Raw genomic sequence first — 22,705 nt, forward strand, 5'->3', positions numbered from 1 at the left:
TGTATCAATAATGGCGCACTTCTGTATCAGGAGGTCAAAGTTCATGTCTGTTACTGTCACCTCCTCCCCAGAAGTGGTTGCAATTCAGCACTAAGGGCTGCAGTATCTTTGCATGTCATGAGGACCCAAGAGAATAACAGGGATGGGGAGAGAGTGCCCACTTCTCTGTGCTACCCTGCCTCATGTCTGTCTTGCCTCCTGCACTGCTCTGGGGGAAAGAACTGCCCCTCTTTGAAGAAGAAGGCAGCGTTGCATAAAAGCCTCTTTATCTGTGCTGTATAAAGTCATTGGTCACGCTGCAGTGGTGTTCATTGCTGCTGGCGCTTTATGATTATCCATTAGCCGCCCGGCACAGTCGTTCCCGCACTCACGGGCCCTGTATAATTGTCCTTCTCTGCTACAAATTGCCTCTCCCGGCAGGCCCATTTGCATAAATCCTCCAAGCTAGTCCAAACATGATTGGAGCACGCGTGTGTGCGCTGCATCAATCCTGATGATTTGGTAATAATAGTTAAATCTGTACTAAATGGTTCCTTCAATTAAGACAGAAGAAAAAAAATTAATCTCTAGGTTTTATGTCACAAAACATTAGCAAATGTAGTGAAGGTTACAGAGAAAAAAAAGCAGTTAGTGTTGGCTTTGGGTTGCAACATGGCTCTGCCATATGGCTCATGGAAGCCTTCCAGGGCTCACTGGAGAACTTGCTTGCCTACTCCGTTCCTCCCTGGCCCCAGCCCTTTATGTAGATTCATCCTGAGGGAAAGCTGAATCTCTATTCCCTCTCCAAACCTTGCAAAGCTGTGCGGATTCATGCAAAGTAAAATTCATATGGGAGTCCATTTGTACCTGATTTGGAAGACAGTCCCTGATTTGGCACTGCTTAACTACCCTGTGACATCAGAGGAACAGAGGAAAGGAATTCAAATGAAGGCTACAGACAGGATCTCCAAATGCTGATATTCCCTTTCCTCCGCTTGGATTTTAAGACTACATGTCTGTGATTCCAAAAATCATGTTACCTGTGTGTTTGCGTGTGCATGCATGTGTGCCCACGTGCAGCCAGGTGGCTGGCTGCTCATGAGCAAATCTTAGCAGTGACATTTTCCTTTTGAAGTACAGGTTTCTATCCTTTAACTGTTGTGACTTCCCAAATGGCCCACATTGAGAGTCCAAGTTCCTTATTGCCTGGAAGTAGAGACCACTGATACATAATAGTGTTCTAGAGAGGAATATAGAACCAGTTTCATTGGCAGTAAAAACAAACAAACAAAGGGCTTGAAGTGGCAGATTGATAAAGCCACTCTCGCCCACCCTCGCCCAGTGGGCAACTTGTGACCTATAGTTCCCATCAACCCTAGCTAGTATAGCCAATGGTGAGGGTCCTTGGGAACTGTAGTCACACAACATCTGTAGGATCACATGCTCCTCACCACTGACATGGACATTCTGTCCTGCTATGATATCTGGTCATAACATTTTGCAAGGTTTTTTTCAGTGTTATAAAAGTCTGTGAAATAGGAATGTAGGGAGGATGACCTGCAGTAGAAGGGTCAAGAGCATCTCTGCCACATGACCGCCTTGTTTTTAAAAAGCTATAATAGTCTGTACAAAGCCCTGGCTGGCAATAGGATCGCCGCATTCTACCAATGGCACTGGCACTGGTGACCAGACTTAGCAAGCTGGGTTAAGTGTGTATGTGAGAAGCAATTTCTTCTCCCTCCGGTGCCTAATCCATGTACTTAGGGAGTATGGCGTTTATGAATTGCAAGACAAGTAATGCTTCTGAGAGGTATGAACTGCTGTTTGCTTCTGTGGACTCCGTGGAATCTGTGGCACCTGTGTGGAAGCAAAATAGGCTCCATATGACCATTCCAAAAGGTAGAGAAGGATCCAGCCACACCACCACTCAGCCCTTCCCAGGAAGGCTTACATGCAAGCACTTATCCTATTGATCCCTTACCACCCATCCACCAACTAATAAGCATATAAGCTCCCAGGGAAAGAGTGACAGTCATGCCCGGGATACTTGGGCACACACCTGCATAGCAGCTTGGACTACTTCCTTTTGGGTTTATTTGCACGTGCACATATGTGCCTGCATCGCAAAACAGCCAGCAAACAGCCGTGGCACAGGATTCCCTCATTATGTGCCAGGCCAAGGCTCCTAGCCATAGTGGCATCCCTTTCTGTGTGCCTTGGGTGGGGGCTTTGGCCTCACTGAAGCAACACATGTTCCTCTGGCAGCTGCAGGCCCACCCCTTGGCCTTCTTCCTATCGGGAACATTCCTGTGTCTTGCACTTCCCACGCTGAGCAGAGATTCCTGCCAAGCTTTCCTCCCGCCTGCCACTCCCCGGAACTGAGCAGTGGCCTTGAGCCATGGTAATTCCCTGTTAGAGAGAGCTGTGGTGCTAAGGCTGTTTTTGAGCCTTCCTTGCTTGCTGCTCCTCAGCCAGCCTGTACCCCTTCTGTCTGCAGCCCTTTGCCTGCCTGCCTGCCTGCCTGCCTGCCTGCCTGCCTGCCTGCCTCGGGGTGCTCTGCTCCCTTCCTGTCCCTCTGCTCAGCCAGGGAATCCCCTCCTTCCTTTCCTGTTGCAGCCGCCAGAAAGGAATTTGGCACCAGCTCCAGGGTCGACACTGGGTCAAAGGGTTGAGGTGCAGGGGCAAGGCCCGAGAGAGGAGTGTGAACAGACGCTGCCTTGGGAAGACGGGGTTTGCGTGGCTGCATTCCCAGGGTGGAGCAAGCAAGAGGCGGCTTCTCTGGAGCCTGGGTGCTGGAGTGGAGCAATTAGAGCTAACAAGCACTGGCGATCAGAGTGGGCAGCCAGCCAGCCAGCCAGCCAGTCCTGGGGGATGGGAGAAGGCCTCCAGGGAGCTAATTCATTTCATATTTACTATGCTAGCAGGACCAGCTGGAGAGCATTGCTTAAGCACGGTGGAGCAGATCCTTTAGAAGGTGTCAGAAGGTGACCCACCCCAGATAAGCCTGGGCAGGATTCTTTCTGGAGAAGGAGGGAAGATAGTCTCCTTCCCGTATTTCCCATTGTTGATCTGGGCTGCCCGAAAGGTAGTGCACGGCTGCCTTTGCCTCTTCTTTCCCCTCTCGGCATCAAGCAACACATCCCTTCACTGCTCCTTTAACATGCCATATGGAATCAGTCCTCCCATCCTTCCCACTAGGCTTGTCCAAACGAGCTGCAGTTTAAGGGGACGGAAGAGTTTGGAAAGGAGCACTAAGTGCATTCTAGTAGTGCAGACTTGGGAACTCTTTTGTAAGTCTTACTTAGCCATGGCATGCAGACCCGTACCTCTAAGAACAGGGCTTTGTACAGCAATTGTGTTTTTGTTGTTGTTTTAGAGAGTAAATTCTAATACTTCTGTCAATAAAAGAGTATGGGCTCTGTCTGCTGAAATCCCAAAAGCTGGAGGGGTTGCTCACTGAGATCTGCAGTGGTTGCTCCTGGGCTTCAGTGCCCCACAAAGCTCCTTTATCCCACTTACTAGCAGAAGCAGAATAAACAGAGCAAAAGAGCAAACATTCCAGAATAAATTATGCAAAATAACAGAAATCACACAAACACGTTAAATTTACATAATTTACAAAATTCTGATTCTATAGAGCAGAATTTTAATGCTGTGACTGCAGAGGGTATGTGATGATAATTCCCCTGGGTTTTCTGATGGGCGTATATATTTAGTAGATATGTGGTGGGAAGCTGTGGCCACTCCTAGCCTCTCATTGCACGGACATGCAGCAACATCTTACAACATGGTAATCTGTGTGGGAATGTCACCAGAATCCTGAGAAAACAGAGAGGATTGTTGGTCAAACCAGGCAGATAACTCAGCACCACTGCAGCCTTTACCATGACTGCCAATCTCTGCCGTTTTGCCCTTAAAGCCCTATATTGCACCCCTTGTTTTTTCATGATGCTCTGGAATTCTTTCTTACCATATTCCCCCTCCCAAAGTGAACATGTTTCAAAAAAGAAGAAAATCACCATAGCATGATGTATATAATTTCCTATTTTAGAAAATATTGAGGATGTGCATAATGGAATTGGGGACATTTTCATCCAGAGTTTCAGACCTAATCATTTCATGCATGCATTTAAGTGTATCCCTCCGATGCCTCTCCGAGTTTCTTGGTTCCTCTGAGACTAATATCCATCCAGGCCTCCTCATTAAACCTTTACCCTCGGAGCAAACCACAGGGATAGCACTGTGGCCACTTAGACAACTCACGTTGCCCCTAATATTGCTCTCCTTCTGGTGCTGAGTGAGTTAAGCTGCCTGGGCAGGCATGGTACTGTAGTTCCTCTGGCAGTCCCCTTGCACATAAAACCTTCTGACAAGCTCAGCTGAAAGAGGCAATTGTCCCAAAGCCCCCACCGTAGCTGGTGAATTAATGAGCTGCAGCAGAAGTGGCAGCCACTCCGGAATGTTGCTGGAAGGCATGAAAAGTCCAGGAATGTCTCCTCCCTTTCCTAGAGCAGCCACAGGACATGTGGGAGGGATACATTCTGCCTCTTCTCCTCTGCCCTCTCCCTCCAGTGAAGCATGCACAGGAGTATGTATCCAACAGGCAGGTATCAGGCAGCCTCTTCCCTGCAAAGGGCTCCAGCTGCTTCCCCACCTCACTGCCTGGCTGAGTCCTCTCCTGCTTCTCTGAAGCACCCCATAGGAGTCCTCCTGCCTTTTAGGGCCTATTGAAAAGGCTCTACTTCAAGTTCCTGCTGTGCTGGTGGTGAAATTTGTCAGGACGAGGAGCAGGGCCTTTTCAGAAAAGGAAAGCTACACTTTGAAGTGCACAGCTGAAACAGACCCCCTTCCATCCAAGTCTCCTTGCTCCTTAGGAAGGAATGTAAATGTTTCCTACTTTGGAAAGTATTTGGAAACTGATTTGACTGTGTGTTAAGAGTGAATTTTCTCCAACGTATGCACTTTGTTTACACTTCACAAGTTGTATTATGATCATATGAAATATTTTCCATTAAAATGAATGTGTAAGCTGCCTAGTATCCGATCCTGATCAAGGAAAGTGTAAATCTTGTTGATGCCTACAGAAATCACCCACAAAGTGCAGCATGTAAGCACTCTCCCCACTTTAAATACCCCTGCCCATTGCAATGACAGACATTTTTCTCATAATGCAAATGAGTCCTTCTATGTGTTGGGAGAAACGTGGTCTGCACAGCTACCACAATTCAGTCCTCATCCAAGCTGTTTCCTGAGGAAACAGTGGAGTTCAATAGAACCCAGATGTCTTGGCACCTAGTTCCTGCTGTGCTGTCCTGCTCCAGAGGGATGGGAGGAGGAGCTCTGAAGGCAAAAGGAACACTCTGAGCCATTTAAGACCCTCAGTGAGCATCCAGCCCAGAGACAGCGCCCTCAGCAGAAGAGCAGGAGCTGCCCAGACCTATCCATTCATGTAATGCCACCTTGGGAATATAGTGGTTGTAATGAGGCACTGGTATAACTGTTTTCAGAGAAGAAACTCCCTGATCCTGTGGACCAAGGCATTACCAATTTTCCGTTCAGGATAAATTGTGCAAAACTGATAGTATTTTTAATGCAAATAGGCTTCTTTTGCATAAACTTGTTACGTTGTATGTTGACCTTCTAACCCAAAATATTTGAATCTTTGTGGTAGTTTATGGAAGAATAGTATGAGTAGGTGGGAAGTAGCTGAGGAATATATAGGGAAAACATGGAGAAAAGGGCTAAGTGAATGCATAAACCACAGACATTCTCCTACCCTGAAAAACAAGAATCTTCTGCCAGCGCATTTTCGCATACAGCCATGAGGTCTAGTACCAATTTTGTAAATGGCATTTTCTACAAATTGATGCTGCACGGAGCTACCAAAAATGGAGGCAGTGGACCATAGTGTTACATGAGTGGACATGCTCAGTTCATGCTCAGCACACACTTAAGAATTCCTGCCTTCCAAAGAAAGCTCTGCACAGGGCTTAACGCGGGGCAGGGGAGCAAACACAGCAGCCTGAACATCCTGCAGTCCTGCTACAATCCTGCTACAATGAAAAGAAAACATTCAAGCTAAATTGTAGCTCATGCTTAAGATAGTTTACAGAAATCTATTTCCTTGTATCTGTATACATACTTGTTATCCAGGTCTTGTAAGACTTCAGGGAGCCAATAAGAAACAGTGCTCCAATAGAAGAGTCGTGTCTGAACACTAACTTGCTGATCCAGGCCCTTCTCTAGAAAACAGATTGCGATTGTGCGGTTGGACTACGGGCTGTTCTTTGAGTGTTACGCTTCCTTCTGTGACATGGTCCCTCAAAAGCTACCAGATCCAAATCCCTTGTATGTAGAAAAGGAGGAACACTGGTGGGAGGGATAAATCACCATGATAATTGGGGACTATAATCCCAAGGATAGCTGGAGCCAGTGCTGCTGTTTTATATTCTCTCTCTCCCTCTCCCTCTCTCTCTTTCTCACATGCATGTGCTACACATACATGCAAACATATACATACCGCCAAATCTGGCTGTAAATATAAACCAGGCAAACAGAAACATGAAAACTTAAAAGAAACAAAAGCAGTCCTCCTGTTTTTCAAAACAGACAAGGCCTTTCTGCAGTGTTACTTAAGGCAATATACTAACTAGAGAAGTTGATGAACAAAACTCAAGATGGGATAGGATGAGACAGGGTGGGTTTCTGTGTTGGAGGGCCTACATTAGAAGTTTGTACTTGGCTTAAAACAATGAAATTCATGCCGTAATTCTGCAAAGTGTTCCACTCCTATATCTCATCAGCCCACAGTTTCCACTCCTTTTCGAAGAAAGTACTGAGTATCTTTCCACTGGGTATTCTCCTAACTGAGTAATTTCCCCCAATTCACAGGTCAGTAAAGGCCAGCTTATCTCTCCTGTGTGCAGAGCTGCGGGCTGAGGGAGAGCCCAAGAAGAAAAAGAGGAAAATATCAGAGACGGCTTATGGTGGCATCAAGAGCTCCCAGGTGAGTCCAGCTCTGCCATCCTCTTTATCCTTTTGGCTACCTTGTAGCTAAAAAAGAAATAGCCCTCTAGCCCTGTGAACAAATTGGGCTTGATGGGAACTAAGGGCAGCCATTTTCTGTCCCTGTTTTAAAGCCAAACAGATGGTGATATTCACTACTTTAGCCATGATGCTTTACGCTCCAAGAAATAATCTAGCAGGATTGGTGGATGTTATATCTACGTATGTAAGATGAATATTGAGCCTGCTGTTATCTTGCTAGACTGCTCTTCTCCCGCAAAAGCTAGTAGAATAAATTATGCCAAATAAACAAATATCCACACAGTTGTACCATTTGAGTATCTTGTTTTACAGTTCTCTGAATCTGGGTTGCCTTGGTACAGGATTTTAATGGCTTTTAAAAACAAAACATAGGGTGTGCAGGGCTCAAGTGATATTTTTATACTGTTCAATTAATATATTTATATAGCGCTTAATCTTTTTAAGAGCCTTAAAAAGACCAGGGGTTGCTGGTAATTGTCTTCAAATATGTAAAGACTGCCATAAAAGGAAATAGGTAACAGTTATTTATTAGTGAAAAAAATAGGCCTTGGGTTTACATTGCAGGGCAGCAAGTTTAATTAAGACAATGGGATAAAATGTCCCTGCCAGCAAAGCAGTTGGTTTAAAGTGCAGTCCCTTTGCTTAGAGCATTAGTCTCAGTTCGGGGAATCCAGCTTTAGTACTGTTGGCGGTGGAACTGCGTGAGACCTTTTCCCAGTTTCCTGATTCTCAGATGAGTTCCACAGTTGAGCAGGAGGGAAGTGGGGGTCACGAGAGAGTGAGAATGCTTTGCATTTCCGGCAGTAATAACACGTTTGCTTCTACACTGAACCTGGCTCTGCAGGAGAAGGTGCGTTGCAAGAAAAGCAGTGCCCAAAGCAAGTTGGCATCCAATGTGGTACACAGGGTCTCCCATCTCAAGCAGAAGGTCAAGAGCAAAGGCTTGCCTGCAAACATTGGCCCGTTCCGCCGAAAAGAGCCTACCCCCGGGGTCCAGATCCAAAAGAAACTCTCTCGGCCCAAGAGTTCCAAAGCCGCACCTTCTGCCAAATACCCACAGCAGGACTTCACTACGTTGGAGGCCAAGCCAAGCACAGGGAATGCTGATACAGGTACTGACTGCCGTGGAAGGGTGAGATGCATTGGTTCTTGGGAAGCAGTGCTTCTTCTGCCCATTTCTGCTGAAAGATCACGCAGGGCTTGGGACACCTGATAACCTCCATCTGCACAGGGGAAAGGGATAGTGTGTAGGCTGTTTGCTGGGCCCCGAGGTGAAAATCTCTACCAGTCCTTCCACCTTACCACTGAGGAAGGTTAGCACAATTAGTCTCACCCAGGCCATTTGTGGGCAAGTCCATCTTCTTGCAAGCAAGGCTGTTATCTTCAGTTGTGGCCAGGAGCTTGCCGTACAGTGTATTTCCTGCTGGCAAGCAGAGGAAGCTGTGGAGTTTAAAAATAGCTGCACATGATGGCCTCTGCTGGGGCCAATGTCCGCTCCCGTTTGCCTGCAGCCTTACAGGTTTCCCTTGGAGCTCCTGGGGCATCTTATCAGGAAGCCAAGACTGAGACAGGAATCTTGCTTCCACTCCCCAAAGTCAAAAGAACAAAGGCACATTGTCAAAGGGCCAAGAGCCAGGATGTAGGAACTAAGATCGGAAAGGGGGTGCACAGCCAGCTCGACAGTGGGGTTGATACAAAGTGGCTCAGCCAAAACACTTTCCAAGTTGTTGGTTTGTTTGCTTGCCTGTTTGCTGGAAAACCGTTTAGCCCACCATCCTATCCATTATGAGCATGCCAAGGCAGCTTTACCAAGTGCTAACACTTTCAATCCTCACAGCAGTACTCAAAGCCAATGGAGTGCTGCAGAGATTCCAAAAGAAAGGTGCATGCTGCCAGTGAAACAGAGGCCGTGCAACTCAAAGGCTGAATTGGGGTTGTAAATCCACCAGTGTGAAATGTTTTGTGAACTATGCACTGTCTCCAAACCAGGACCGCAGAACCTTGGATATGGGGTAAATCTGGCCCTTCAGCCATTGCAGTCTGTTTGAGGGTTCTCTGCTCTTCTGTGGGTTTCCCCCATACTCCTGCTCTTTGAAAAGGGCGAAATGTCTCTCCTGTAGCCAACTTAATGGCCGTGAGAGCTTTACACAAACATATGTTGACATTTGGGGTATTTTGTGCCATCCCTTTTGCCCCATCCACCACTGCAGTGCAGGCCCCAAGAGTTTCTCTGAAATGGAATTTAGCTGTTAGGCTGAACAGGTTCTGTCTTCTTGTTCTAAGGCCTTACTTCTCAGTGCATGCTGAGGTGAGCCTGGGAAACAGGATGGCGGTGGTGGTGATGGTGGTGGTTATTATTGCCACCCCCACAGCCAAAGCTCTGTGGGCAGTTTGGGTGCTCCTTGATGGAGGAAGAAGTTTGTGCATTGTGAAGCTGGGGCCACAGGCATCAAAGGTAGGCCTGTCCCACTGCTAAATTTCTGCTGACCATCCTCTCGCTCCACAGATGACAATCACCACAGAGACTATGAAAGTGATGATGACTGTGGTGGTGAGGACTTGACCAGTGACACCAGTTCCACTCTTCATGTGACAGTAAACTCGGCTGTGATTGGCCCCTCTCCTTCCTCTGTGGTGAAAATGGAAGCTAATCAGAAGGCAAAGAAGAAAAAGGAGAGGCAGGGGTTGCTAGGTAAAGTTGGGATGTGAAAACAGAACACTGAGGCCTGGTGGGGAAATGACTTGTACTGTATCTGGTCCTCACAGTCGCCAGCTTTCCAAATCATCATGTCTGACTCATGACTGAGAATGGATGCAAAGGGGTGGCTGTAAAAGTTCCACGTAGGCCCAATTCTTAAATTACAGGGAATCCTCATGTTATAAGCATCAGGGTGAACTGCAAGGTCCAGGACCAGGTCCAGCTCTTGCCCACTGAGCCACAGCCCCCAAACAGGCAAGGCCATGAGGAAGGCCCCACAAGCTGCTAATGCTGTGCTTCAAAGAGTACTTCTGCACAGGTTTCTTCCTGTTATACTTGTTGAGCAATGAGCCTGTGTAGGCCAAGAAGGCACTAGCTTGATTGTGATTTTTTGGGCTTAATTTAATTCCCTTTCTCTTTTTATGTCTACTCAGGGCCTTGCCGAATCCCCAGTCCTGAGGGCCAAGTCAAAATCAAGCAGCGCCCAGCGAAGCCTGGTGTAGGGAGGTTGGAAAAGGTGCCGGTCTGCCAGGCCAACTCTTGTGAAAGTTCTAGTAAGAAGAAGCTAAAGAACAAGGCCAAGGAGCTTCAGTGTGGACCTGGGACCTCAACAGCCAGTGAGGGACTCTTCCCTGGCAGCCAGGCCCGGACATTCACAGCCCGGGATGATGCTGGAAAGCTCAGCAGTGAACGCCTCAAGAAAGCCACGCGCAAGAGCAAAGTGCTGCAGTCGGCCCTCAGGGTGAGCCACAGCAGGAGGAGAAAAGGCTGGAGATGTTCTTGAGAAGTCAGGCGGCAGGGATCCTGTCCTTGGAACAAGGACCGGACAGGATGGCTGGGGCAGGCCTGCTCCTCCAGGACAGTGTCATTGCCAAGCAGACTAGCCCTTGTGGGTGCTGCTGCGAGGCATTTGGAGCACAGAGGTTTTTCCTGTCACGTAGTCTGTCATTCACAGCCCTTTTCGTATGGGTTGACTTTCTACCTCTCTCTCCTTTGCAGAGGAAGAACGGGACACTGGCGCTCTCGCCCCGCAATGCCAAAGCCATCCTCAGCAAGGGCAAGAAGCTGTCTAAGGTCAAGAACAAGGCGGTCAGCAAGCAGGTAAGAGATAACAATCCATCTCCTACAGTACCCAGCCTAGGTAAGTCAGCACCCTCTGCCACCCTCGAAAAGCAGAATATATATGGCCCTGCAAGCACGGCTTCCAGAATATTCAAAGGAAGCCCTGAAGGATCCAGCCCTCCTGGAAACTATCAGTTTATCTGCTAGATGAAGCAGGGTGGAACCTGGAGTATTTAGCTAGGGATAAAGGATGCAGGCAGATGAGCCCCTGCAGGTCTTCTTTCCAGGCCGAGTTCATATGAGTGCCCTTCCCGGAGTGATGAGCCAGGGCCAGTGTGATGCTGCAAATTAAGTCCTGGTTCAGGAAATGGAAGACCCTGGTGCCATCTGTTTGCACCTGGGGCAAGTTGTTTCTCATGTGCTTGTGGGCAGCAAGAGGACACATTTTGCGTTTGTTTTTCAAGTGTAAAGGCCGGGCTGTCAGCCGGTTGATGGAGAGCTTTGCCATTGAGGATCACTTTGAGTTTGATGATAACAGCAGCTTCTCTGAAGAGGAAGAAATGCCACCCACTGGCACAGAGCAAGACCTGACCCCTGGTGAGTCTTGGCACACACCCAAGACCACAGTTTGGCAAGTTAGTTGGGGGGTGCATGGGCTGGTACAGTAGGCAAGAAGTGCTACAGCCACATCGCATGGCGGTCAAGGACAAAGAGAGATGGACCAGAGGGATAACGATGCAGAGCAGCACCAGAGATGGAGCGGCGGGTGGTGCTGCTGAAGCTAAAACGGACATATGGGGCAGTTCTGGGCTGCAAGGCTGGCAGTGCAAGAGAGCTTAGAGCAGTGGAAAGGCTTGCCTGGAGAAACTCCGAGAAGGTGCAGCAGAGCAGAGCCCACACTTTAGCCTTCAATTCCAGCTAAGCTCCAGAGGCTGAAGAAATGGTGTGAGTCCAGAGCTGTCCTTCAGGTGCCAGTGCTTGCTGCCTGGCTGATCACTCCTTTTCTAAGAGCTTGTGTCAATGTTCGGGAGCCAAAGCCCAAAGCTCCCGCTTCTGAGAAGTTTGCTGACATAAGGAAGTGAGGAAGAGTGTGAGTGCGGGCTGTGGGTTCAAGTCTTGCTTTGTGATTGCAGCCCAGTCATGCACAATCCACAAGGAGGATCTCCAGGATGGATTGCGTGTGCTTATCCCCAAAGAGGACAGTCTGCTTTATGCCGGGAGCGTGAAGAGTCTGCAGCCGCCCGACATGTAAGGATCCTGTTTCTTAGGCCTAGACACAAGCAAAGGATTAAGGGTGGGCGGGCAGGCGGGCAGCTTTTTACAAAGCTGAAATGACAGTATTTAAGAGGGTGGTAAGTTCTTTTGCTTTGCTCAGTGGGACTTTCCTCTCGATGCCTTCCTCTTCCTAACTTCTGCCCCCCACTTGAAGACATTTGCAACCTCTGCTTGCAGGAGACCCTTTCCTTAAAAGTAACTAGCCTAGAAGCTACCTATTGCTGTGTTCCCTTGACCACAGTTCCAAGGAGGAGCCCACCCCCACTTGGCCACTCCAGAGTGGCCAGTGACCTCTACCCAATTCCCAACCTAATTCTTGACAATGTGCCCCCCCAAAAGCACACTGTAGCAGGAGCCCACATGGTTTAGAAAATCAAGAGTTTCCCCTGGGAGATTGCATTCGTGGTCACCTTCTGACGTGAAAGACTTGTGTGATCTTGGGCAACCCAGCCAGAAAATGGGAATAATAAGTGATCTGCCTTGCATTAAAATGAAGCATTTCACTTATTTTACAATGCGCTTCATGAAAAGAAGCATTAGGACTACATTGTTACATGTGAATTAACCCCACTGAGCACAGTGAAACTTACTTCTAAGGAAGCACACATGGGACTGTGCTACTAAGGATTATAGCATCTTTCTCTCCATTCCCAAATGCACCCCTTCTACCTGCAAATTGAACACTTGCACTCCCCCATACTGTCTTGGGCTGAGAATAAATGGTGCGCACCTGGTACACCTAGGCAGGTGCGCTGTCCCTCTTCAGCAAACCAAGTGCTGAGCATCCCATTTCACATCTGTCACAGCCACACTGAGTTCTCCTCCAGCTTCCACATCTTCAGTTGTGTAAAACCCTGTCATTCGTTTGCCCTACTGTAGTTACAGCATCGTCATTGAGGGGGAGCGAGGGAACCGGCAAAGGATCTATTCCCAGGAGCAGCTGCTACAGGAGGCGGTGAGTCCCTGCAGATCTAAGCCTGTGATTAATCAGGTCTGCTTAGACAACTGGGAGCAGGGAAGCTTGGAATAACACCTGTGGGATTTACCTGTGTGGCAAGGAGCACAAAGTGCTTGTCTCCCATGCAAATATGCACTCACACGCTGGCTCAGAATACAAGGGAGAAGAATATTTTATGAGTTACTGCCTCCTGAATACTGGAACTTCAGTGGCAGCATGGCTCATTTCAGGGCAAAAATGGGCTTTGTAGTCACAGCTGGCTTCTTGCATTTCAGTACTGCAGTATCCCCAGGGGCAGGATGCCTGCCTTTTCCAGATACACTCCCATATGACCCACTGTGCACCATGGTGCTCAGTGGGACATATGGAGAGAGCAGCTCTATGTTTTGGCAGCATGGTGCTCCTGCTCCCCTTTTCAGCAGAGCTATGAAAAAGCAGCCTAAGTTGATGCTTGTGCTTTAGTCAGACATACTCAGAGAAGAATGCTGAAGACCAAGAGGTTGCTGCTGCACAAAGGAAACAAGAATCTTTTGCCCAACATAATCCGTGCAAATCCAATCAGTAAATGTATGTGGTGTTTCTGATTTTGGGACTCGGCACTGCTTCACGCAGCTTGCGTTCATTCAGTATTTGCAGTTTGGAGAACAGGAGGAAAAAAGGTACCATTCAGTGATGTCTAGGCAGGATGCAAGGAAAGGGCAGATAACCACATAAGGCATAAACATGCTGCCATCTGAATACTAGAGCCTTTCCCACCAGTTTCTGCTGGGCGGTATTCAGACTTCACCTTGACCACCTGTCATTGTAGGCTGACATAAAATGCGCACACCCTTGGCTAAGCAACAGTGTCGGCAATGTCTCCATGCCTGGCTAAGAGCATGGTGGGCCACCTGCCAACCCTGGCCCTTTGTTCCTTTCCAGGTTCTGGATGTGCAGCCACAGTCAAGCCACAGCCTCCCACCTGGCACCAGGGTCTGTGCTTATTGGAGCCAGAAGTCTCGTTGCCTCTACCCAGGGAGTGTCATTCGAGGTGAGAGGGGCTTTTCCATCCCAAGATAGGGAGCAGTCAGAAATAAAGCCAGCGATCCCATCAGCAGGCCAGAGCTTCTCCCAAGCCTACCATGGAGCGGGCTTGAGAGCCATCTCTTCCCGAAGTTAGCACAGCTTCTGTTCCACAGGTTCTTCAAGTGATGAAGAGGATGATGCAGATTCAGTGCTGGTAGAGTTTGATGATGGGGACACAGGCCACATTGCAGTGTCCAATATCCGCATGCTGCCACCTGACTTCAAAATCCAGTGTAAGCACCCTCAGATGATGGGATTTGCAATTGCCACGTTTCATGTTTTATTTTGCCTTGGCAGGCTGAAATTTGCTATGGTAGTGGATGCTGGCATGCAGATCCTTAGCCTCTGCTGAGGAACAAAATCTTGTAGCAACCTGTGTCTTGGGTGTGCCTATCTTGCACCTTGTGCTGAGGTCCTTTTGAAATTCCTTGCAGCTCGGGTCATGGTGCCTATTCCATCGGCACAAAATAACACCACGTCCTGTGTACTGCAATCTGAGAGGAACTCTGCCTAGTTGTCCCTTGGTTTTCTTGGTGGGGGGCACATCTATACCGGCAGAAGAGAAAATACGTGAGGCAAAGGCCACCAAACTGTGATTCGGCTGACTTCATTAACCTGTGATTCAGCTGACGTCATTAACCTGGATTGGTCTGTGAGACGCCTCACTTACATTTCTGATGCTATAGGCACAGAGCCTTCTCCTGCCCTGCTGGTCTCCACCTCCTGCCGTCGTAACAAGAGGTCTTCCAGTGATGTTCCTCATTCCAGTGAATCAGCACCAAGCCTATGTGCCGAGGGACGTGAGGGCTCTGAGTCAACGAAAAACACTGGCAAGAAGGCAACCAGCAAAGAAAAGGCTGGTAAGGTGCTTTCTCTCTCAAACCCCCTTTCCTTCATAGTGCTCAAGGTCTAGTCCATTTTATGCTCACAGGAGCCCTGTGAAGTTCAGTAGGATTACTGCATTTTCCATTACTTGCTTACATTTTTCAAAAAATTATGTGAGTAGTCACACTTTTCATTGGATTGGGTTGTGATAGGATGGGAGGGTATTAATTACCTTTCTCTGCTTTGCAAGAAACCAAAGGCAGCTTATATGGTCTCCCTCTCCTCCCTTTTAGCCTCACTACAACCCTGTGATGTAAGCTAGGCTGAGAGCTACACGGCCAAGTGGATAACAGAACCCGAATCTCCTGAGTCCCAGTGCAGTGCTACTCTAGCCAGTGCTATACATACTGGCCCTCTAGGATAGGACCATCGTATGTCCATGTTGTTGTTTCTGTGGACCTTAAACTGTGCCTTGACTGTGACAATATAGAAAGGCAGTATCCAGATTAAGAGTGTGACTTGCTCAAGGCCTCCTGGCAAGCGTTGCAGTTGGACAAGGGTTTCATTTCACTTTTAATTTCTGAACTGCCTTTCTGTGTTGCTATAAGCCAAGCAGCTCACAACCTTCAGAAATGGAAAAATATGCACATACTAGATCTCTTCATATCACCACATATATCCCATCAGAATCCAAATCAATGAAAGTAAGTTATAAGGAAAAGTACAGAAATAATTTAAGACAAGTAATGTATTCCATTTAATATATAGCATTGCATGATAATATCAACTAACAAAGTAACAGCAAATAAAACCACCTCCTCATTTCCAAAAATCTTGTCGAGATAGAGTATGAAACCAAAATAATACCGGAAGACACAGTACATAACATGGCCACACACAAGCAGAGCAAAGTCAGACAACATATAACATTACAAAATGGACAGACATAGCCAGTCCCTTCCTCTGGGTCCTGCTCAGAATAAGACAAGTACCTCACAGAGAAAACGGTTGTTCTCTGTGCTAAACCAGCAGTGCTGAAATCCTCAAGCTAAAAAGACTCCATAGAAGGTGGGCTGAAGAAAGCGTTGATGAAGAACAGCGGGAGGCATGGATCAGGCTTGAGGGACAGTAGTAAAGTAGGGCAAGGGGGATAGACCTAGATATAAAGTAGGGTAGGGTTGTAAACAAGTCTTAGTGAACTCTGCACCAAATGTCTTACTGTACCTCAGACTTTTTCCTTGCTGTGTAAAACCATTTCTCATCCCCCTTTGCTACCACTTCAGTGGCCTTGTTTTATTTTTACATTCCTTCTCAGGTTATCTTAGCCAATTAGGATCCATATACTGGATGTGATGATGACATCATATGGCAAATCTGAAGCTAATCAGACTTGGCTATTTGCTGATGTCACTAAGGAAAAGCGAAGCTCATTTATAGTCAGCTTAATGCTTCATGTACTTGCCACATGAGAGATCCTAGCCAATCAGGGATCGTGCTGACAAAATGACATTTTTACAGTGCTTTTGCAGTGAACCACAAACAAATTACTCTCCTGGTTTTGACAAACATTTTGACAAAATATGACCTTCCGTTTGTTTTAACCCTATTTTAATGTGTTTGTTTTGCCATGTAATGAGTATGAGAACTATTTTCAACTCTCAAGATTTAATTAGGTTTGCAGAATGCACAGTGCATGGTTTAAGGCTGGCTGCAACCAGATTATATCAACTTTTTATATATGTCTGCCATGTTTGCTCCAGAGATGTAGCAACTTTCGCTTCAAAACCGAATAGAAGGTTCAGGGAAGGCTGGAGCAGAGCCAGGAAAAAAACTGGCTGAATTACCAAAGGGAGGAGCAAGTCTAAAATTTCAGGAGTGGGAAGTGACGAGCAATGAGCAATACAATCTGTTTGGCCCTTTGTTGAGTTTCTCACCACAAGAAATGGAAACAGTTGCTTCAGGACAGACGTAGCTCTATCCGCTGTGATCTGCCCATCAGTGGCTACTAGTATATTGCTGCCGGTATGCCAGTTGTTGAGAAACCTGGGTGGAGGAGTTGCTGCAGACATGCCCTGCAGACTGGGACACAGGGCTGGCCGCTGTGGGAACGAGACGAGGTTGGGCTGGAGAGGCCGTTGCTCTGATCTGGTATGGCTCCTCCCATGTTCTTATGGGGAAGCCCAGCTGACCCTGTCCTTTCTTGCCAGGTAAATCTGACACACTGCACTCCAGTACAAAAGCCCTACCTGCAGACCACTTCCTCGGCCGTCGTGCCAGCCCCCTGCTGAGCTGGTCGGCTGTGGCTCAGAACAAGCGCAAGGCATCCAGCAAGAGCACGGCTATGCGACAGAACCTCTTCCAGCTGAACGGCAGCAGCAAGAAGTTGCGGGCCAAGGAGGTGCTCTTCCCTGTGCACAGCGTCGCTGCCCCCATTTTTGGCAATGGCTTTGGCTCAGACTCATTCAGCCGCATTGCCAACTCCTACTCGGCTTTTGGAAGCGCTGGCCTGGTTCTGCCATGTGCCCAGAAGCTCTTGCGTGCCAAGAAGGCCGAGCGGTTGGATGCTGAGGTGGGCAAGGGAGGGCGCCGGAAGATGGGTGGGGAGTACTTGGTCAAGCTGGACCATGAGGGCGTGACATCGCCCAAGAACAAAAACTGCAAGGCCCTGCTGATGAGTGACAAGGACTTTGGGTCATTGCCGGGCCATGGCTACACTCACCCAGCCTTGGGGATCAAGGAGAAGAAGAGTGCGCTGCCCATGGGTCTGGCGTTACGCAAGTACGCCAGTCAGGCAGAATATGGGCTGCACTGTGACAGTGACTGTCACAGTTCCTATTCGGACATGGATGAAGACGAGGTGGATGATCTGAGAGGCAGTGTGCCCTCTCGCTTCCTGACACGCCTTTCCGTCTCTTCATCTTCTTCTGGATCATCCACCTCCTCCAGCTCGGGCTCAGGCTCCACCTCTAGCCTCTGCTCATCGGACAATGAGGACTCCTCCTATAGTTCTGACGATGAGGACCCCACCTTGCTTGTGCAGACCTGCCTCACGCATCCTGTTCCAGCCCTGCTGGCTCAGTCTGAAGCCCTGCGCTCGAAGAGCAGCACCCTGCAGAGGTGCTTTGGCGCTGGTGCCAAGGGCAAGCTCAGGCGCAAGGAGGCCCTGAGTTTCTCCAAAGCCAAAGAGTTCTCCCGCCGGCAGCGGCTGCCCTCGGTGGAAAACCGGCCAAAGATCTCTGCTTTCCTGCCAGCACGCCAGCTCTGGAAATGGTCTGGAAATCCCACTCAGGTATGGGAAAGGAAAGGAAGTTGATCTGAGCTCTTGGGATTGTATTCAGGGTGAAATGGCAAGAAATTTCATAAGGAGAGTTTTGTTTATCTTGCCTGCTTGGTAGAAGTATATTGCCGAAGGTGGTTTCAGAACTTTTTGGCATGAGCTGCTGTGGCAGTGCTAGGAGGAAGTGCTGGAAGGAAGGGATTCATATGTGTGGTTATTGATCCCAGACGTTCTGTGACTTTTGACAGGAGGACAGGCTAAACTTGGGAAGCTTCCTCCCCTCTTCAGATTGGCTTCCTGTCACTGACCAGTACGGAAGGAGCGCGTTTCCCTTTCTCTAGCCTGTGACAAGCAACCTGTGAATTCCTGTTTTCACATCAGCCTTTAACTACTCAGAATGCTAATGATGCAATCTTGGCCATGCTTGCTCAAGGGAATAGAACTTGCTGAGCACGTAAATAGGCTCAGAATTGGGCTGCAAAAGAGCTGCGAGGACTACTTGAGCATCACCAAGTTTGGACTGAAGCCTGCTGCAGTGAACTGGTGGACACTGAAGGGAGAGACTTGCCAAAGTTTCTATGACCATGTTCAAAAAGATGATACAAGTGCATGAGAGGACAAATGAACAAATGCGTTCCCATAAGTCCCTGCAAGCAGTCATATTGCTCCTCCCTTTGTATGGGCCAGGAAATAAATAGGACATCTCAACTATAGCTTCCCACTAGGTGAACTAGGAAACTATGCTTAACGGCTTCAAAACAAACCACAGTGGGTGGTTAACGTCAGTCATGGCTTCATGTCTTGGCTTGTTCTGAAGCCATCCCTTTCTGATTTGGAGATAAGAGGAAACGATGATGGACTGAGATCTTCCTAGCAGATCCAGTTGCCCATATGAAGGCAGGAGCAAAATGACTGTGTGGGGGGCTCGGGGCTCACTGTATCTTGATTTCCTAAGCTGAGATGTGGTTGTCCAAGCACGGCCTGTGTCTTACTAGCTGGCCTTCAGCGTTCCAGATTCAGTAAACATTTCTGCAGTTGTGGGATTCTAGCAGTAGTTTCTTAATTAGTAGCCTGCCATGCATCATTTTCCCAGGGGTGAAGGCTGTGGAATGAGAGAGAGATCCAGCTCTGAAGGGCACCAGCTCTCACACCTTAGCACACCAGAAGTCTTGCTTATGCCTGTCAGGAACCAGGCATGTTCTGTGTGCCAATGGCTAGGCTAGTCCATATCGTTAAGCCACTTGGGGACATTTAGAAAAGGCATCCGGTTACCCCATGTGCTGTTTGTTGGTTATTCCCTCTCAGGCCTCTTCAAGCAAAACACGAGATTCTCTCCAGAGCGGAGCTTACTTCTGTCACAGAGTGGGCCCCCATGTAAGCTCAGTTGCTATAGGCACTGGAGGTCATAATCCGCTGTTGACACTCAGGGAGCTTTGTTTCCATGGCAACAATCAAAATCCCTTGAGTAACATCCAGGGGCCTTGCAGCCAGGAGGAAGGGGGACCCCGTGTGTCATGCAAGCCTCTCTTTCCTCTGAATTAGCATGCCCTGTCCCTTCCCTGCAGCGTCGTGGCATGAAGGGGAAAGCACGGAAATTGTTCTACAAGGCGATTGTTCGGGGCAAGGAGACTCTGCGCATCGGCGATTGTGCCGTTTTCCTGTCAGCTGGCCGGCCACACCTGCCATACATTGGCCGCATTGAGAGCATGTGGGAATCCTGGGGCAGCAACATGGTTGTCAAAGTGAAATGGTTCTACCATCCTGAGGAGACCAAGCTGGGCAAGCGACATAGTGATGGCAAGGTGAGTGGTAGGGCCAGAAAGTAGGTGAGGCCAAGTCAGAAGCAGGACTAGAGTTGGGGGTGGGCTGGGGCCAAGGGACTCGGAGTAGTGAGGCAGGGCAGGATGAGCTGAGGTACTCGTGGACGGGGATCTCTGGCCAGATCGCTGGAGGATTTTCAGCAGCGTGCCGGTGGTCCTGTCCGACTCCCACTTGCTTCACAGCACAAGAGCAGCAGCATCAAAACTTCCCTCTTCCTCAGTCAGGCTGCTGAAAGGCTGGTTTATAACAATGCAGTTCTAGATTTGTGCTGGGATGTGCAGGTCATCCCCATACAGTGCTCACGGGGTAGTCAAGCACTGCCACTGTGTTGCTCTGCTCCCAGCATAACTAGCTTGCACGTGACTCCAGTAAGAAATAAAAGTGGATCCTGTGAGACCAGCCAAGCCTGAATTATAGGAATGTGGAAGGGAGCAATTAGCAGATAGCATTTTTATCTGTCTGTTAGAATATTCTCCTATAATATACTTCTCCTCAGTAGCGGCCTTAGAAGCCATGTGAAGGTGGCAACCACTAAGCACTACTGAACCCAGTTGGATTACTTCTGAGTAAACTGTATGTCTGACAAGCGCTGGAAGGAAAATGAGGCAACCATCAGAAGCAGCAATCTGGGAAGCCTCACTGGCCATGTTCGCTGCCATTTTATCGGTTCACACAACCACTGTGGGAGGGTGTTGGGGAGGAGTTTTCCAGGATTTGGACATCCCAGTCAAAACAGCAGGGCACACACAACAGAGGCATATAAAATTAGGGTGCCTAAATCAGAGAGAGTTTTTGCTCTTCCCTTTCATAATGGCTGAACTGGGGGTCATCTGATGAAACCAAACTCGGAACAAGAGAGGACTTCTTCCCACAGGGCATAGTTAAACTATGGAATTTACTATCACAGGATGTGGTGACAGCCACGAACTTGGATTGCTTTAAAGGGGGGCTGGAATAATTCAAGACAACTGTCAGTGGCTGTAAGTCCAGGGGGCTGTTTGCTGCTGCTGGGATGGGAGGCAGTGTACTCTCGGTACTGAGGAACATGAGCGGGAAGGTTTGTGGGCCCCTACAGGCCATGCCTTACGGAAGGAGAATGCTGGCGAGCTCCAGCATAAGCAGTGTTACGGAGGATGTGATGTACTTTCCATGATGCTGAGCACCTGCAGGTTGACTCTAGCCTTTGCAGACCATCTCGTCCTCTAGTACTAGAGTCCAGAGTCGAGCCTGTCAGTTCTGTTCTCTCAACTCAGTACCGGGGTGCCATAGTCTGACCTCTGACCTTCCCACAGAATGCGCTGTACCAGTCGTGCCATGAGGACGAGAATGATGTCCAGACCATCTCGCACAAATGCCAGGTGGTTGAACGTGAACACTATGAGCAGCTCACCCGCAGCAAGAAATACCAGGACCGGCAAGACCTCTACTACCTGGCAGGGAGTTACGACCCCACCACAGGCCGGCTTGTGACTGCAGATGGTGTGCCCATCCTGTGCTGAGGCTGCGGGATACAACCACTGCCCAGGGCCAGAAACTGGCAGGGGTGGGGGCAGGAGGGCCTTTGGAGGGTGGAAGGGGCCAGTCTCCTTGTACCGCTTCCTGGCAATTGGATGCAAGGCCCTGAAATATGCAAGGTGCCCGGCTTTGCCATGCCCGGGGTTGCAGGCTGATCCCGGCTCCCCACACGGCTCTGTACAGATTTGAATCCAAGCCATACTTTCCCTAGTACCTCTGACTGTTTGCCGCAGGCCAAACACAAATCAGGTTACCGCTCTATTTATTTCATGTGTAAATAATGTATTTCTGATGGGAAGTTTTATGGAAAAGGAACAAACAAGACAAAAAGGCAGGTTTTGGGGGGGCGGGAGGGGAGGGTTATTTGCTGGGTTTTATTTTGTGTTCAATGCACTGTTTTCCCTCCAGCTTAGCTGGGGGTGTGGACGCCAGGCAAGTGTGTAAATATGGAAGGGGGCACTTGAACGATGTGGCAGCACAGACTCCAAAAGACTATGCTGACCTCCTCACAGGACTGTGTACTATAGACTCGCCTCACCCGTCCCCTCCTACCTTTTTTATTATTATTATTATTATTGTTATTATTATTAATTATTATTATTATTGTTATTCTAATGATAATTATTCTGACAATGTCTGCGGATGTTAATATGCTACTGTTAAAGAGAAGATTATATATATTATTATAAAATCAGGATCTTGCATTCTGGTCTCCATCCGGGGCTGGGGGATAACCCTGGCTTGGAACTGGGGCTCTAACGCAGTGGCAGAGACCAGCCGGGCATGCAGACTGCCCCTGGTCCAGTCCCTGCATCTTCAGGGAGGACTGGGGAGAGCGCCTGGCCCAGGCTGTGGAATACCCCTGCTGACATGGGTGGATCAATGGTCTGCCCTTGTATTAGGCGGCTGCCTGGGACTTCGATGGGCAGAAACCACCTGACCTGTCACACAGGATCCAGAAGGAGATCCTTAAAGGAGCCTTTTCTATGCAAGTCCCATTGGCATGACTGGATCAGATGGGCACAAGATCACATCCCCCCACTTGTGGACAAGTCTGAATTCATTTCAGTGGGACTTGTACTAGAGATGTTTCTAGTGGATCATGCCTATTAAAGCACTGACATTTAGTTGTCTCCCTGGCGGGAGCTGAATGTACCTGGCTGTGCCTAATTTGTGTGCACAG

At 48.5% G+C, this 22,705-nt stretch overlaps 1 protein-coding gene across 5 annotated transcripts in view; it reads left to right on the forward strand.

Moving 5' to 3' along the window:
- BAHCC1 (BAH domain and coiled-coil containing 1) overlaps nt 1-21,863 on the forward strand; it is a 93,627-nt gene extending 71,764 nt beyond the window's left edge. For all 5 annotated transcript variants that reach the window (XM_044456435.1, XM_044456436.1, XM_044456437.1 and 2 more), the window contains 14 exons: nt 6,871-6,985; nt 7,871-8,138; nt 9,533-9,718; nt 10,159-10,466; nt 10,724-10,825; nt 11,251-11,383; nt 11,920-12,034; nt 12,941-13,016; nt 13,941-14,049; nt 14,198-14,317; nt 14,771-14,944; nt 17,117-18,198; nt 19,752-19,988; nt 21,300-21,863. In XM_044456435.1, the coding sequence (XP_044312370.1) occupies nt 6,871-6,985; nt 7,871-8,138; nt 9,533-9,718; nt 10,159-10,466; nt 10,724-10,825; nt 11,251-11,383; nt 11,920-12,034; nt 12,941-13,016; nt 13,941-14,049; nt 14,198-14,317; nt 14,771-14,944; nt 17,117-18,198; nt 19,752-19,988; nt 21,300-21,506 (3,232 nt within the window). In that variant the 3' untranslated portion in view covers nt 21,507-21,863. The remainder of the gene's footprint in view (nt 1-6,870; nt 6,986-7,870; nt 8,139-9,532; nt 9,719-10,158; nt 10,467-10,723; nt 10,826-11,250; nt 11,384-11,919; nt 12,035-12,940; nt 13,017-13,940; nt 14,050-14,197; nt 14,318-14,770; nt 14,945-17,116; nt 18,199-19,751; nt 19,989-21,299) is intronic.
- Nucleotides 21,864-22,705: the final 842 nt, after the last annotated feature.

This window comes from Varanus komodoensis, unplaced genomic scaffold (assembly GCF_004798865.1).
Source record: "Varanus komodoensis strain SLA01 unplaced genomic scaffold, ASM479886v1 scaffold84, whole genome shotgun sequence".
NCBI classification, from domain to species: domain Eukaryota; kingdom Metazoa; phylum Chordata; class Lepidosauria; order Squamata; family Varanidae; genus Varanus; species Varanus komodoensis.